Source organism: Montipora capricornis, chromosome 4, assembly GCF_036669925.1.
Source record: "Montipora capricornis isolate CH-2021 chromosome 4, ASM3666992v2, whole genome shotgun sequence".
Lineage (NCBI taxonomy): Eukaryota > Metazoa > Cnidaria > Anthozoa > Scleractinia > Acroporidae > Montipora > Montipora capricornis.
The window spans coordinates 50,924,421-50,939,429 of record NC_090886.1 but is presented as its reverse complement, the minus strand read 5'-3'; the positions used below and the strand labels follow the sequence as shown (position 1 = coordinate 50,939,429).

Sequence of the window (15,009 nt, the reverse complement as noted above, 5' to 3'; positions counted from 1 at the left end):
GATGAAAGTAAGTTTCGTACAATAGCGTTATAAACCCAGCGCATATGTCAGTGTCTCTTGTCTCCATAACTGTCTTGCGGAAACCGATTCCAAAAATTCTTTTCCATGCGGTTTAGTCTAGTTGGGTCCTTTCTTTAAGTAAACGAATGCCGCTCAAAATTCCTGCAATTGAATCGAAAACATAGACAGAAGTAAGCGGTTTACTAGGGGATGTAGTAATTCAGGCCTGGATATGGCATTTGGAGGGAGGGGGAGGGGGGGGGGGGACATCTTAGCAATGCCCTCTTCGAACGCCGTATCCGTAGCCTCAGCCCTGCTCCTTTGAAGAAAAGGCTCCTTCCCTTAGTCCACCCTTGGGCTACACCTGTTGCTTTAATTAAATTGTTCCCTTCACCGAAAACGTCAGTAAAGTATTGAATTTAGGACATGAGAAAATTTCGAGATGACATTCAGCAGAGGCAACGCGCGCGTATCACGCAATCACGTGAAAAACTGCGTCATCAAGGGTGTACATTTTATTGGCTATCTGTGACTTTGTTTGATCTTTGACCAATCAGAATGCTTGGTTTGTTACCTCTGTTTTTAAACAGTGTTACCGGGAAACTGCATTTCTCTGAACCAATCAGAACCGAGTAATTATTTCATGCATGTTATTAATGACAAAGCTGTGTTGTTTCTCACTTGTAAGGCACGCCCTTTGGTTTCAATGGGAAGAAAATGAACTGCTATTATGCCAAGAATAGAAAAACCACTGTATAAACCAAGTGATAAGAGGATGGATTGGGGCATCAAAACCTGAACAAAGAATAAAAAACAGAAAATAGCGTTTTCAGATTTGAATTTAAAGCGCCATCAAACCATTGTAAAGCAATTCAAAAACATGACTACAACAAGCCACTATTAAATATTTCAACAGAAAGTGCACAGTCCAAAATAAACCGAGATCTCTTAGGGGCACTATCTAGACGCACCTTTGCTTTTCTAACCCATTCTTTATTTTATTCAGGGGTAGTCTAAGTCTTTAATTTTCGTAAGCATTTTTCCCAGTACGTAGGAAACTGGTTAGCAGATTTAGTCGTGGCAAGGGACTGGCGCAGGCTTACGTCTCATGAAGTTATCAAATCAAAATCAAATCAAAATTTCTTCAGCACCAACACGTATAATAAATAATATTAAGATAAGAAGAAGTGATGAGGAGACCTCAAGAAACCTTAGGGCTTATGCTACGAGGTCCCCTCGTTGACACATAAAGAAGCTTCAGTTTCTAGTAACCGAACAGCGAAACTAAAATTAAAGAGGCATGACAAATCAAGACCTTTCATATTTTAATTTTTGTTGGATCCCTGCTCTTATGTATTTCGAGTAGTGAGTGTCATGAAAATAAGCAACTTCGGAAAAAAACATAATACTCTTTGTTTATCCCCCCAAATCTTGCATAAGTATTGTTTCCAGTTTCTCTTGGGACTTATAACGGTCCAAAGAGAAAACGAAAGCAATGCTTTAATCAAAATTTGTGGGGACAAACAAAGAGTATATTATGGTAAAACAAGATTGCTAATGCAAATTCTTGCAGCTATTTACCATAACAAAAAAGACAATTATATGCTTGTTTTTATCCCGACGTGCACATTCGTTTGTTGAAACTCCGAACTGGCTTATTGCGAAAGTTTCTTTTAATTTAAGGAAGATAAACTGGAAGAAGAGGTAACCAAAGGTCGTAATGCATTCCAATCTTTAGACTTTGGTTAAGTACAAATTGGTTTGCGAACAATCTGTAGAGATCATAATTATGAATTTGACTCAGTGTCATCATCATCATTAACAGGGCTAAGTTCGCTCCTAACGGAGGAACCCCTCCCTGGAATGATCCAAGCTGTCAGTGTATTTGTAAGAAATACGTTTAGAGAAGGCAGGGACAGAAAATTATGGTTATGAGAAAACATAAATTTTACTGCATAAAAGGAATTCAATTTAGGGACCGAGATCTGCAATTGCATTAACAATGAGGGCTGTTTTACGCGTACGATGTTAGTATTAGCACGAGAAACATATGCGTTTTGATCATTCGTAACTTTTGCCAGGACAAAGGAGATTAAATAACCCTTTCATTCCGAAGATCGAAACGTTCATTCTCCTAACTAGTACCATAGATTTCTTTGTTGGGTAGTCATGATAATTTGATGTTTTATCAAGATCACACCACATAAGCTGATAATATTCTTCATCCTTAATACCTGTCTGACTAACATATTTCATTGAAATTGCGAGGAGAATTTACATACTGATCATTTCTGGGAGTCAAAGGGTTAAAATAACAAATTAATTCGTTCGCATTTGTTTTTTGTGCTTGCTCTTGTGTCGTTAAGTGTCATACCAGCCCTTACGAAAAGTCGATTTGACCAACGCAGGCGGCAATAGGCCTTTTGCAACTAACGATCACATGGTACAAAATCCGCCATGCTGGAGGGCAAGCTCATTATTATTACCCAACTGGGACATTAAAACAAAGAGACCTGAACCAGTCAAGCTTGACTTGCCTTTGTTTTAATGTCCCAGTGGGGGAATAATTTAATGATGGCCCTCCAGCATGGCATATTTTGTACGACGTGATCGTTAGTTGCAAAAGGCCTATTGCGCTGTTCTCTGTTCTTCTACTCACCATGGCAACAAAAGGAGTTATCATACAACCAATTCTTGCAGCCCCGGAGCAGGCCCCCAAGCCGATACCACGCATGTTTGTGGGATACACCTCCGGGGTGTATACATAACCACACATGTCAGCTATACTGATGAAAAGACGCGAACCGTACAAAAACATGGTGGTCGCTAAACGGCTGGAGAAAAAATTGAAAATCAGCGAATCTATATGATGTTAAGGGCGATGGTAAGCTTGGAGCCCGATGAATGAATAAATATTGCATTTTTCTATCACAAACTAGAATACTATGAGCTTGAAATCTAAAGGTAGCAGCTTCTACTGCTATAAAGGAGAACTTGGAATTTTTCCGAGAGGGCCCAGGTCATAACCGAAAAACTCACATTTCAGAGAATCCATGTATGCTACAGTCTCTAAAAGGTCTTAGTTAATTAACTATTGGCTAAAATAGCCGAATATTATTTATCTCTCCTTGGTAATCTCATCTTAAAACTTACATTTCCAACCAATCAGAAGCGAGACCAAACCTTGTTGAGACGTTCTCAATCCGCGAGAATTTTCTTTCATTGCTAATTAGCTCATTTTATTGAGTGCGCGTTTTGATTGGGCAAGAGGAACTGTCAAGGCGGCAAGTGGGAGGGAGAGTCGATCAAAACATATCTCACTTTGACCGCCAGCAGACCACTTCATCTAAACTCAAAACTACCGATGTCATTGACCAAATGCAAAAATGGCCGCCAACAAATTATTCTTTTGTCTTTGTGTTAATTAGCCTAACTAGCCTCGTTTTACGGCCCTAATAATACACATGAAAAAATTACTCGATTCTGATTGGCTGAGAGCAGTGCAGTTCAAGTGTAACACCAGTGCAAAAAGTGTAACACCGGTGCAAAAAGTGTAACACCAGTGCAAATTACACATCGTAATTCTGGATTTTGATTTGCAGAAAGACATTGGGAAAGTTGTAGGCCAATGATCTCATGTAAACGGCAATGACCAAAATTTTGTACAGAAACTCTGAAAAAATTTTTCTCGAATGCGAAAAAAAGGGCCTCAAGAAACATCTTCCGGCACTTTTTCCACGCGAATTTTTTCATGTTTGTATTATTAATAAGTAATCATACGGTTTTTCTCGTTCAATTTGGAATTAATTTGCACTTGTGAGTTTTTCAAAAAGCTGAAATTGCACTCGCCGAAGCGGCTCGTGCAATTTCAGCTTTTTCAAAAACTCACTCGTGCAAATTAATTCCAAATTGAACTCGAAACCGTATGATTACCTATACAAATTCTTTCCATTTTTTACACGTGTTAACGAGGCTAGTTAGGCTAATTAACACAAAGACAAAAGAATAATTTGTTGGCGGCCATTTTTGCATTCGGTCAATTAGCCAGTATCAAAAACACCATAACACTCTTTGTTTGTCACTGCAAACTTTTGCATAAGCATTGTTTTTATTTTCTCTTGGGATTTACAATGGTCCCAAGAGAAATTGTAAACAATGCTTATGCAAAATTTTGGAGGGACAAACAAAGAGTATTATGGTACTTTTGATACTGGCCAATTGAAAAGCGTTTTCTTTTTGTCCTAAAATGTCCCAAAGTTTAAATGTTGTTTTGATAACTAGGTGACGTGGTTCACGAACTCAAGTGATAAAAGAGAGATTTAGCAAATGGTACATCTCAGTCACACAGCTCTTATTCTTATTTCCGCCTTGCGTTTGCCATTTGCGTGATGCCAAATCACACTTCTTAGGGAGATTAAGCATCGTGTTTACGTGAAACGACAAACGCGAAACGGCGGGCTGCTGCTTGTCATGAAAGCATGAAAATGATGTTATTTTAACTCGTCTCTTTCTTTTGAAAAGTGACTTGATACCTGCTGATAACACGCAAAAAATGAGCTCATGTCGAACGAGTTTCTTCCGTTTTTGGCAAAACGCAAATTTTTATACGACGTTTGGCGTTTGCCGAACACGTGATGCTCAATGTCTCCCTTGATGTATAACGTGGCAAGGCCACCAGACGTTTGCCGCTTCACGTAAGCTCGGTGTTAAATCTCTATATTGATGGTCCTCTTTTCATGCGAAAAAAGGAATATGGCTTTTATGTTCACATAAAGATAGGCCATTAACCTTCACAAATTCCATCTTTCAATCACAATCGACGGTAAAACCGAACTCGTCAGTTACAACCATTATGTGTTCATAGTCTAAAAGCATTAAAGAGGAAACTCACCTTTTCGTACAAATAAATAAAGCTGATAAAAAAATCGTACTTCCTACGAAAGCCACCAATTGAACCATTTTTCTACCTATTTTGTCCACCATGAAAAATATAAATACCAAACCTAAAAAAAGTAAGGAAAAAAAACAGTTTCAGAAAATGTTTCGCTCTGCTTATTTAACTTGAGTGTTAAAGCGAGGGAAACTGCTTCAACATTCGTTTCAATGTCCGTTGAACAGTGATGTTGAATCGAAGTTGAATAATGAGTTAAAAGGCGTTTAAACTTTGCTTCAACAACCATCATGAACATTTCTTCTGTTATCGCGAATGCTGAATGAAGTTGAAAGCGTTGGATGTTGAAGAAAATCATTTGAAGCCCTTTGCCCGGCCTTTGTATATAAATTGACAATAAAATTGACAGTTACTTGGGAAAATACATGGTTAGTCTTACGAAGCTCGTTTCATCCCGACCAAGGGACTCATCATCAACTTTATCGTCAATTTTTCACTCGTGAATTTGCGCGGTCTGGAATCCTTATGAGATATAAGGCGAGATTGCTGTCATCATTTTGTTAGCGAACGGGACTTTGGGCGTGATGCCCAACGAGTTTGCCAAGCAGAAAGGTCTCTGATGAGTCCCTTGGTCAGGATGAAACGAGCTTTATATATAAGCGGAAGAACTGTAAAACCTTTCAATCAAATCGGGTTTTCTTGAAGCATTTTTCTATCGTTCAGAGTAAATACACTACCTTGCCAAGAAAAACCTACAATTTCAAGAAGAACACGACGAAGATTCGCGTTAAAACAAATTCATCATCTCCACAAAACGTAAGCGATCCATTCTTTCCATAGAAGATAAACAGTCTATACGCCATTTCCGAGTTCATGTCTGCCTCCTCTTCAAAGCGAGTCTAAGTGCGAAGTTATTCTTAAGTTTTCATTCATATGTATAACTACAAAAACTTCGCACTTAGACTCGCTTTGAAGAGAAGGCAGACATGAACTCGGAAATGGCGTCAGCAAGCAGCAGATCTCCGATATTCGCAAAAACAAGGATAAAATCATGAAGCTCGCCGACACCTTGGAGAGCGATGAAGGACAAAAACGAAAATAATTGAATGTGGCACACAATGAACAGCTTGATAAAGCCCTCTACGCATGGTTTATTCAGCAAAAATCAGTTTTGTTTTTGGCTCATTAATATTCATATTTTCCATTATCCGGACTATTGCCCGAAAGGATAAATGGCGGCCAAAAATGTATTCTTTAGTTTATGTGCTAATGAGACTCACTAGCCTCGCTCTCAAGCAACATTTCTTTTGTATTTTGTCCAGGCAAACGAGGCTAATGAGGCTAATTAGCACATAAACAAAAGAATATTTTTTTGGCCGCCATTTATGCATTCGGTCAGCTCAGTCCCCACCAGTTCAAATAATCGAGGTTTGACTGTATTTCATACAGAATACTTGCCTAAGATATCACCAGACATAACTATCAAGTAGTTGGCGTAGTCTTCATAATCTAACTGCTTACAATTACCAGAGGCGTCATTGCTTTCTTCGCTTTTTGTCCCTTCAGGATTAATACCTAAAATCACACATCATTAATTGCTTTAAGGTGATGCCTTAGTAATAGAAGTTGTAAGATTTTCTTTAAACTTTTCTCAATTGTTCCCTACATTATGGTGACGCGAAATGTGCAATAGGTCACCAAGCTCGTTTGCGAGATATGACTTGCTCAAGTTACTCATTTAATCTTTGCGACTTCATCTATCAAGGACAAGTTTGTTCCATCTGTTCACGCTACGTTTTGCAGGAACAGGAAGCACAGCTTTGACGTAATTCTTGAAATAACAAGACAGGTGTATTGTATTGTTCAAAAGGAATAATTTAATGTTTGTTTTATGGCACAGGCACACGTCTTGAAAAGCCACTGACTACAAATAAACCTCGGGTGCGTGATCTCCAGGAGACAAGTTTGTGTCCACGAGTGATGGCACCGAATACTTTTTGCCCTGTAAATTTTTTTTTCTGACGTAAAGTTTTTAAATTTTTTTTTACAGCATATAGACGAGGAGTAAGGGAATAAAATTATGCCAAAAAAAATATAGGGCACCAACCTCGTTTAGGAGAAAACAGAAAGGAAACCAAGCTCAACACGTCGAACAACACGTCTCCCCTTTAGCATCATCGAGGCTATCACTCGAGTTTTTGTTTTGCAAGAGTCTAAAAAAGGTTTCTCGTTTTGCCCTGAAAATGGCCAATCTTCTTTCTAGCGAGCTTTCCCGCACGAAAGGTCGCTATTTTGAAATGTTCTTGGCCACGTTCGATATACCAATATTCACGCATGGCTGCGAGTCTTTAGGGTTAAATTTAAACATTGTTTTGTTTAGAAATATCCGTTGAGACTTGTGACACAAAGAAAACAGAACTGAGCCGTGAAATTTGACCATAAAGCCTCTTAGCCATGCCGGAATACGAACGTGGCCTACACTGTGTTATGCGCAGAACAGGATGCGCAGTGCAATACTAGGGAATCACCTTAAAGGTTTCTGGCTCTAGGTGCAAATGTCGGAATTTCGACACACTTTGCTAGAAGAAATCATCACTTACGAAAATTACTACAAATTAATAGGAGCTCCGCAAAATACTTCCGTGTTTTCGTTGCATTCAGTTGAAATTCTATCCATGTTGGGTGAATTTCATTAAAAAGCGCCAGAATGAATTTTTCCATTGTTAGTTGAGAAATGACTATTTCTTGCGAACACGTTTTTTACAACAGTTAGATGCACAAAACCAAAGGTTTCACCAGCTAAGGGTTCATTCTTTTAAAAGCAAACTGATGGGAATACGAAACTCGGGGGTTCAATAATCTTAATGCATGTTCTAGAAGAAGTTACTGTGTTTGAAAACCACTGACCTCTACAAGGGTCAACTCTAGAGAACATCTCTGTAGTTATGAGTGCTATTCCGTAGATTACAAAATGACTACTGAACCTAAAGAAACCAATGGAAGAAAACAAAAGCCCGAGTAATTGCCTGAGCCATACAATCACAAGAAGCGCACACAACAAAATTAACCAGTCAAAACGCAAAGAACATAAATGCAGCCGGCGCTTAGCGCGGGAAAACGCGAGCTAACCAATCACAATTCAGAGGATCATCTTGCTTCTGATTGGCTAACATTTTAACTAAAGCCAATTACTGTACTACATGCAGCAATAAACTGAATTCAACGTAAGTTATGTTTAGTACTCAACTAAAAGCAGCCTTATTCGAATTCACTGGTTTCCTTACTGAGAAAATTGGAACAAATTGGAACTTGAAAGAAATGTATGTATCAGGTGTCTATGAGAGAGGATCATCTCTCGCTTTCGTCTATAGCCTGCCCTTCAAATCCATACAATTCTTCCCTCGAGTCCTTTCACGGGAACACAAGGGCCCAACAAACTGACCCGCTCCCAAAAGTGTGGCTTCATAGCTCAGTTGGAAGAGCATTACACGTGCATCGCAGAGGTCATGGGTTCGAGCCCCGTTAAAGCCTCCTGAATTTTGCAGGTGTCTATAAAGTGAAAATTGGTTAAATTGTCCTGATACGCGGTAGGATCATTCCTGTCTTTCGTACACTGGAACTTAGTTCTTGCCAATGACACTTTGAGACCTGTCCAAGCGAAGAGTTTTGTATTAGGGCGTCGCAAACAAACCAAACCTATAACACTTTTACTTTCCCATTGCATACGTTCTGGTGATATGATGAAGTTTGAAAGCCACTACAAAGCCTCCTCTAATTGATCAAATAAAATATGCCAATTTTTCGTTCAGCGTACGGTTGTCGAGTTACACGCTCACCAAATGATCCACAATAAAATCGTAGATCTTCGGAATTCAGGATGAAAAAGATCTATTATCCTTCCTCTTGCAATCTAGAGAATATAAAATCAGAGCCACAGAGAAAAACACTCTCGTTAGAATCTAAATCAACCAATGTTTTCTAAAACCTCAAAACGTGGTGATAAAAAGACATACCTCGTGCTTTTCTGTGGAAACTAGTTCTCCTGAAGGAAGTTCACACTTGTTTTCCTTTGCTATCCTCTGCAGAATAGCTAGAGCTTTCTCCGGTTTGCCAGCTGCCATGTAAAAACGAGGCGATTCTGGTACCAGCTTGTAATAAAATGAGAGGAGAAACGAAGCCAACGATGGATAATTACCTCTTAAAACTACGTTTCCAACCTAAGAAAGGGTTGTCAGCACCAAGAGGGCGAATAAAAGAGATAAATTTCCTTGTTACTTTCTCCAAAATGACCCGAGCCGTGTGAAGTGGACATTGTGAGAACGTTTTCTCCCCCAGCTGTGCGTTCTGACATTGTTGGCCCAGTATTGGAGAATTCAGTATCCTAAGGTTGGATAACCTTAGCGCACATTGGCCAACATTGTTGGCATGTTTTGCAGCGCCTCCAACAGGCAAACGATGTTACGACGTTTAGTCGAGACTTCACTAAAGTCACATCGGTGAATGCACAACACTCACCAGTCTTCAAATGAACCATCACATTCATTCTTCCTTCGAATCTCACAAATGGGGAGGCGAAACAGGGACCACGGAGGGGGAGGGGGTGGTGGGCTTTCGCCTTTTTCTTTGTTTACTTTTTGAAAGTGATATGTAATGCACGATAAATAGAGGAACAGTGGCCCATAACGCGGGTCTTCCTTGGCCGGATTTTTTCTCCGCGGTCCCAGTCAAACGACACAAAATAGCATATTCTTACCTTACAACAACAAATAAAAATAAGCAAAGGTAGCGAAGATATGAAGAACAGCCACCTCCAGCCCAGTGTAGGCATGACTACCAGGGCGATCGTTATCTCGAGACAGGACCCAAGAGACCACGATAACTGCAGAGAATGAATTTATTACGCTTAACATCAGTTTAGTGTTTAGTTTAGCCTAGCTTATTCGCTTCGCAGTGAAGTAGTCGTGTAGCCGATGTCGCAACGTATAACGTGATTTGCTCGACACCCAAACCGAAAACAAATGACTAAACAATTGAAAACAATGACTTAGACTTAATAGAAGCTGCGTACAATACCAAACAATTGCAGGTTATGAGAGCTGCAACATTATTGCAGTGAACGCGGCCTCACAGCAACTGCTAATTACTGTGGCCCGTAGACGTGTGTGGGTTTGTAAAGTTTATGAACATGGGTTAAAAGACGGAAGGGGCTGGTTTGTAAGTTTACGATCCTCACGCACAAATTGCTTCACCATTTATGTACGGAGAAGCCACCCTCAGTTGCCGGTTTCCAATTTCAGTTCTTTGATACTCAACGGAGCAAATTCATCCCCTGAAATTCACCTTTTACGAAGTTCTTTTCTTGGGTGGTGGTCTAATTACTGAAGGTCCAGGGCTGAAGGTCATTGCTCGTGTACATCATTTTGGTCTAAAATACTTTTAAGTAATTCGGGGACTGATTTGGTTTTACATCAACGCGCCGCCTCGTTGATTTTCGAGCACGAAACAGTTAACTCAAGGGAATACTGACTCTGATAAACACGTGACGTAAGAAAGACAACTGTCAATTAATACATCGTGCAGTTCTCACCGACAGAGCATTTAGCAGAATTCCTCGCCTCTTGCTTGGAAGGAACTCAGCCCAGAGATTCATGCTAAGGAGAAAATGTAATAAGTGACTTCAATAAATGAGATAAAAAAGTAAATATTCTTCTCCGTCACATGAGAGGCCTTCGAAGACTTTGTCCCGGCTTTGGGAAGGTGATGATTCTTTTTGTCTTAAGGCAATGCATTTGATAGTCTCCCAAGCTGGCTTCATCTGGCTTGTTTCAGAAATTTTGCAGGTTTTCTTTCCAAATCCCCTTGTAGGTACATTTACGTTTACAGGAAAAGCGGTATTTATCTCATCCTGCAAGTCAGATTTATCCTACAGTGAAGGGTGGCCAGATTTGTCGTGGGATCAAATCAATACCAAGCGTTTGAACTGTTAAGTCACCAAGGAATGAGCCAAGGTACCCAATGCCTCCCAATGGCACTGAAAAACATCGACCGAAACCTACGCGGCATTTTCTTGTGTTTTACACAATGTACATCCCCAACCCCGACGGGACTAAGAGCACGAGACTCACGAGACGAAGATACAGAACTGAGAAGCATGTTATTGTTAAGTTTGCATTTTAAGGACGATCTTTGGTGTTTTGCCACACTTCTGGGCCCTTTAGGTTTCTAAAAAGGGTAAAGTCGCCTGCGAGCCAACTTGGGCTCATTACGGCCGGAGCTTATCCCGGTTTCATTAGCATGAAGCAACTGGGAGAATTTACTCCCCCCTGGATGGGATGGTAGTTCATCGCAGGCTTACCCCCAGCAGTATATCGCCGGTACCTATTTATACACCTGGTTGAAGAGAGACAGTGTGGAGTAAAGTCTCTTGTCTAAGGAAACAACACGATGACAGAGCAAGGCCTCGAACCAGCGGTCCTTGAAATCGAGAGACCAGCGGGCTAACCACAACGCCACCGTGCCTCCACCCTTAAGATCTAAGCACCGATTTAAAAATGTTTAGCCTTGCGGTGATTGTGTTGAGTACTTCCACCAAAATATTCTAAAACTTGGGACTTGAAATCAAGTCGCCTGGGTTGTCTGACAGACTGATACTGACGAAAGTGCAGGTTCGAGTTTCATATTTTTCTGGTTCTTTTCTTTGTCTTCTCCTTTTAATGTATTTTTGAGAAAGAAATTAGTTCAAGTTACTTCATGTAATTTCGGTTGGCGATGTCCTCCCAGGATACCCCGTTGATTCGATTTTCAACTCCGAAGTCGATGTCTTACTGATATGTCTTTGACACATAATACTCCATAAACATTGATCAAATGCTCAAGGACACACAAAACGTGACGCTTAGACGGACATATGAATCATTCGAGCTGGAGTATCCCAGAGTGTGGAGCCCAAGAGCCCAAGGACTCAATTTATAAAACGCACTGCTTACCACTGAGCCACCCCTCCCATGCCTAAGCCCACTATTGTACTGAACACCATAATCCAGAAGTAATTTGGTGCAAACGTACTCAGCACTGCGCCAACAAAAACCACCAAAGTGCAAGCCAGGACTTCCTGTGTGAAGCAAAAGAAAGTTTCAAACATTTAAAATGTTTGAATAGCTGTTGACACAGAGTTTGCAATTCGAAATTCACGGTACTTTGCATAAACTTCACAATGCATCACAAGGTGTTCCTTCAGCCTAAGAGCTTCGTGCATTTATGGTTCTCAATCGATTTTCGAAACTATATTTTTTTTCAATGGTAACTCGAGGATGAAAACACAGGGTTAAAAGCCACGTTTTGCTGTCTTTATGACACCATAATCACGACCAAAATGTACTTGAACAAATTATTCGATGGGAACACATGCTGTCGGGAACTGTTCATGATTCTAATTGGTTGATCAATTGCACAAGTCAAATGCTGAACTTCATATAGATGGGTGTTGTCTCCAAAGAGATCTTCATCATAACTTACTTCTCTTTCGTGGTTTAGTGAGATATTATGTGACATTATGAATTACTTGGGGAAGGTCATTAACCTGAATTACCGACAACCATCACATTTTGACTATCATCAAAGAATCTCTGTGCAAGTTCTGATAACTCGAATTAGCAACAAGGTTGACAGTAAATAACTTTGTTCATATCTCCAACATTTTCAGAGGGAAGTGTCATACTAATTTCCAGGTTACCTTCTTTCTTCCAAAGTTATCTGACACGTACCCCCAAATACATGTACTGACGGTCATGCCAGAAAACACTGCCTGCAACAAAACAGACAAACACGAAATGATCTCAAATAAGAACGAGACTATGGTAATTGCATTCGTTTTCTCCCGGAACTTAAATGCAGTTTCATTGTTGTATGAAAACGCAGCACCCTTCTATCTTTGAGCAAGCTATTCCCCACGCAAAAATCTTTAAAATGATGTTGATTTGTTACGCCCAGTGACAGATTTAATAGAGGTGTGCGCGATTCAGTTAAAAGACTTAAAATCTTGCTCATGATTTCTGTAAGACGGTGTTCTTGCATGCATCGTGCGTGATTATAAAGTAACTGTATACTAAATGAATGCATTGCGCAGTAACTCACCGTAGTAATTGTCGCTTCCTGCCACGTGGCTAAATTCCATTCACAGCGAATAGCAGGGCACACGATTGCAAGAATTGTCACTTCCATAGAGTCTGCCATCTGAACATGCAACCAACAAAGAAACACTAACGACTTTTAATCGAGTTTAAAATAAAAATCAATTTCGTTCTTGTCTGATGGTCACAAAGAGGAAAGTAGCGGTGATGAGGAAGGACAATATGCGCATGATCCTGATGGCGAAGACTACGGTGATGGATAGTAATGATGTTGATGATGACGACGACGTTTGACGAACTTTGTGATGACAATCGCTATGATAATGATAACAAAGTTGATGATAAAGATATGATGATATAATAATAATAATAATAATAATAATAATAACAACAACAACAATAATAATAATAATAATAATAATAATAACAATAATAATAATAATAATAATAATAATAATAATTTAATGTTTATAATGATAAATTATGATAATTTATTTATTGTGGTATATTATTAGTAAAATAATGATTTAACTTACCCAAGCCAAACCTATCACGAACATGAGCTTAATTTGAAAGGTTCCGTATCCAAGCTTGTCTATTGCCTCTTCTACGGTGTAGGTAGCCTTGCTGCCTAAACACAATTTGTAAAATTAATAGGCGAAATAGCAAGGCTTCGGGTATTACCATTGATGTTTTGAAAATTCTCGAAAGCGAACGAGCCTTTAGGCGAGTGTAATTTGAGAACTTTCAAAGTATGATGAGTATCTGATGATTCAGCATTGTACGAGAAGACCGTGCGAGTTTTTGTGTAGAATACACTAAATACAGTTTTCTAGCTAGAGTCCTTCTCGAGGAAAGATCCATGTATCCAAACTGCGTCAAGGAGTTACGTTTTGTTGAAAAAACTACTCTCACACGTACGATGTAGTTGCCATAGTAACTAAATTGGGACTTTAAGATCAACAGGATTGTAGTACTATCCCCCTAGCAGAATCAATTAATTTTGCCGAGTGTATTTTCAAATCCTCATACATGACATCGCGTTTAACAACAAAAAAGCCAGCCAGACTGTTTTGTATTCGTTCAATGACTGCTTGATATTTCGGTGTTGCTTTAATACGATCGAGTTTCCACGCCCTTTCTCTCACTTAAAATCATTTTCTGATTCATGACAGTGTAATATTGGTTCATTAGCTATCCAGCGAGAAACCTAAGTCACAACGGTTCACAAACCGCCTGTGTGAGAAAAATAAGGAATTGAACTATCGGGCCATAGGGATTCCGAGACACAATGACACGGAATTCCCTTGAGCCTCCGTTTATAATCTTGTCACACTAAGTATAAAATGCAAGTGTATTTTAAGCTTTTTAAATCACACTTACTCATATCCTTTGAATCGTGTGTAGAAGCTTTACCTTGTCCTTCATCTTCAGCGCTAAACCCGGAATCGTCAAGATCTGTCGTTTCCATTTTGAAAAGAACCGACGATTCTTCACTTCCTGTTCGCGAGAGATATTCCTACCAGAACATTTAACCTCGAGATATTCTAGCGACAAATTTTGATTTGAAATGCCCGAAATACCAAGATATGAACTGAACGTCTAGTTTTTTCTCGCTCGTATTGAGTTAAGGCGATATTTGTCTTTCATTCGTCTGCGAATCAACAGTGATCCTTGCTGATCGAAAATACAGCGATAGTTCACTGCCGTCCGGAGCAGGTACCTGCATCTTTTCGATTTGATTCCTTGAAACAACTAATTAATAACTGACACTAGCTTTTATTACAATTTTCATAAATTATTATAAATTGAACTTATGTGAACATGACACACACAAATCAAACCCTATTTGCAATGCCGCCTTCCCCATCCCCCCCCCCCCCCCCTCTGTTAAATGACTTAAATAAGGAAGTCTTTGCTGACGCCATTGATTACAATTTGATTCATTAACATTCATACGAGTTTGCTCACAGAATGCATCATGGTATT

The 15,009-nt window shown here is 39.6% G+C and overlaps 1 protein-coding gene across 1 annotated transcript in view; it reads right to left on the bottom strand.

Annotated features, from left to right (window-relative positions):
* The window catches only part of LOC138047302 (synaptic vesicle 2-related protein-like), a 16,109-nt gene extending 1,199 nt beyond the window's left edge, over positions 1-14,910 (bottom strand). The window contains exons 1-15 of the mRNA XM_068894096.1: positions 14,404-14,910; positions 13,557-13,651; positions 13,025-13,123; positions 12,624-12,695; positions 11,878-12,002; positions 10,479-10,542; positions 9,645-9,770; positions 8,905-9,039; positions 8,728-8,801; positions 7,799-7,875; positions 6,350-6,466; positions 4,892-5,003; positions 2,660-2,834; positions 682-795; positions 1-162 (exon numbers count right to left, since the gene is read on the bottom strand). The exon at positions 1-162 is cut by the window's left edge and continues 1,199 nt beyond it. Of these exons, the coding sequence (XP_068750197.1) occupies positions 154-162; positions 682-795; positions 2,660-2,834; positions 4,892-5,003; positions 6,350-6,466; positions 7,799-7,875; positions 8,728-8,801; positions 8,905-9,039; positions 9,645-9,770; positions 10,479-10,542; positions 11,878-12,002; positions 12,624-12,695; positions 13,025-13,123; positions 13,557-13,651; positions 14,404-14,491 (1,482 nt within the window). The 5' untranslated portion in view covers positions 14,492-14,910 and the 3' untranslated portion in view covers positions 1-153. The remainder of the gene's footprint in view (positions 163-681; positions 796-2,659; positions 2,835-4,891; positions 5,004-6,349; positions 6,467-7,798; positions 7,876-8,727; positions 8,802-8,904; positions 9,040-9,644; positions 9,771-10,478; positions 10,543-11,877; positions 12,003-12,623; positions 12,696-13,024; positions 13,124-13,556; positions 13,652-14,403) is intronic.
* Between the last annotated feature and the right edge of the window lie 99 nt (positions 14,911-15,009).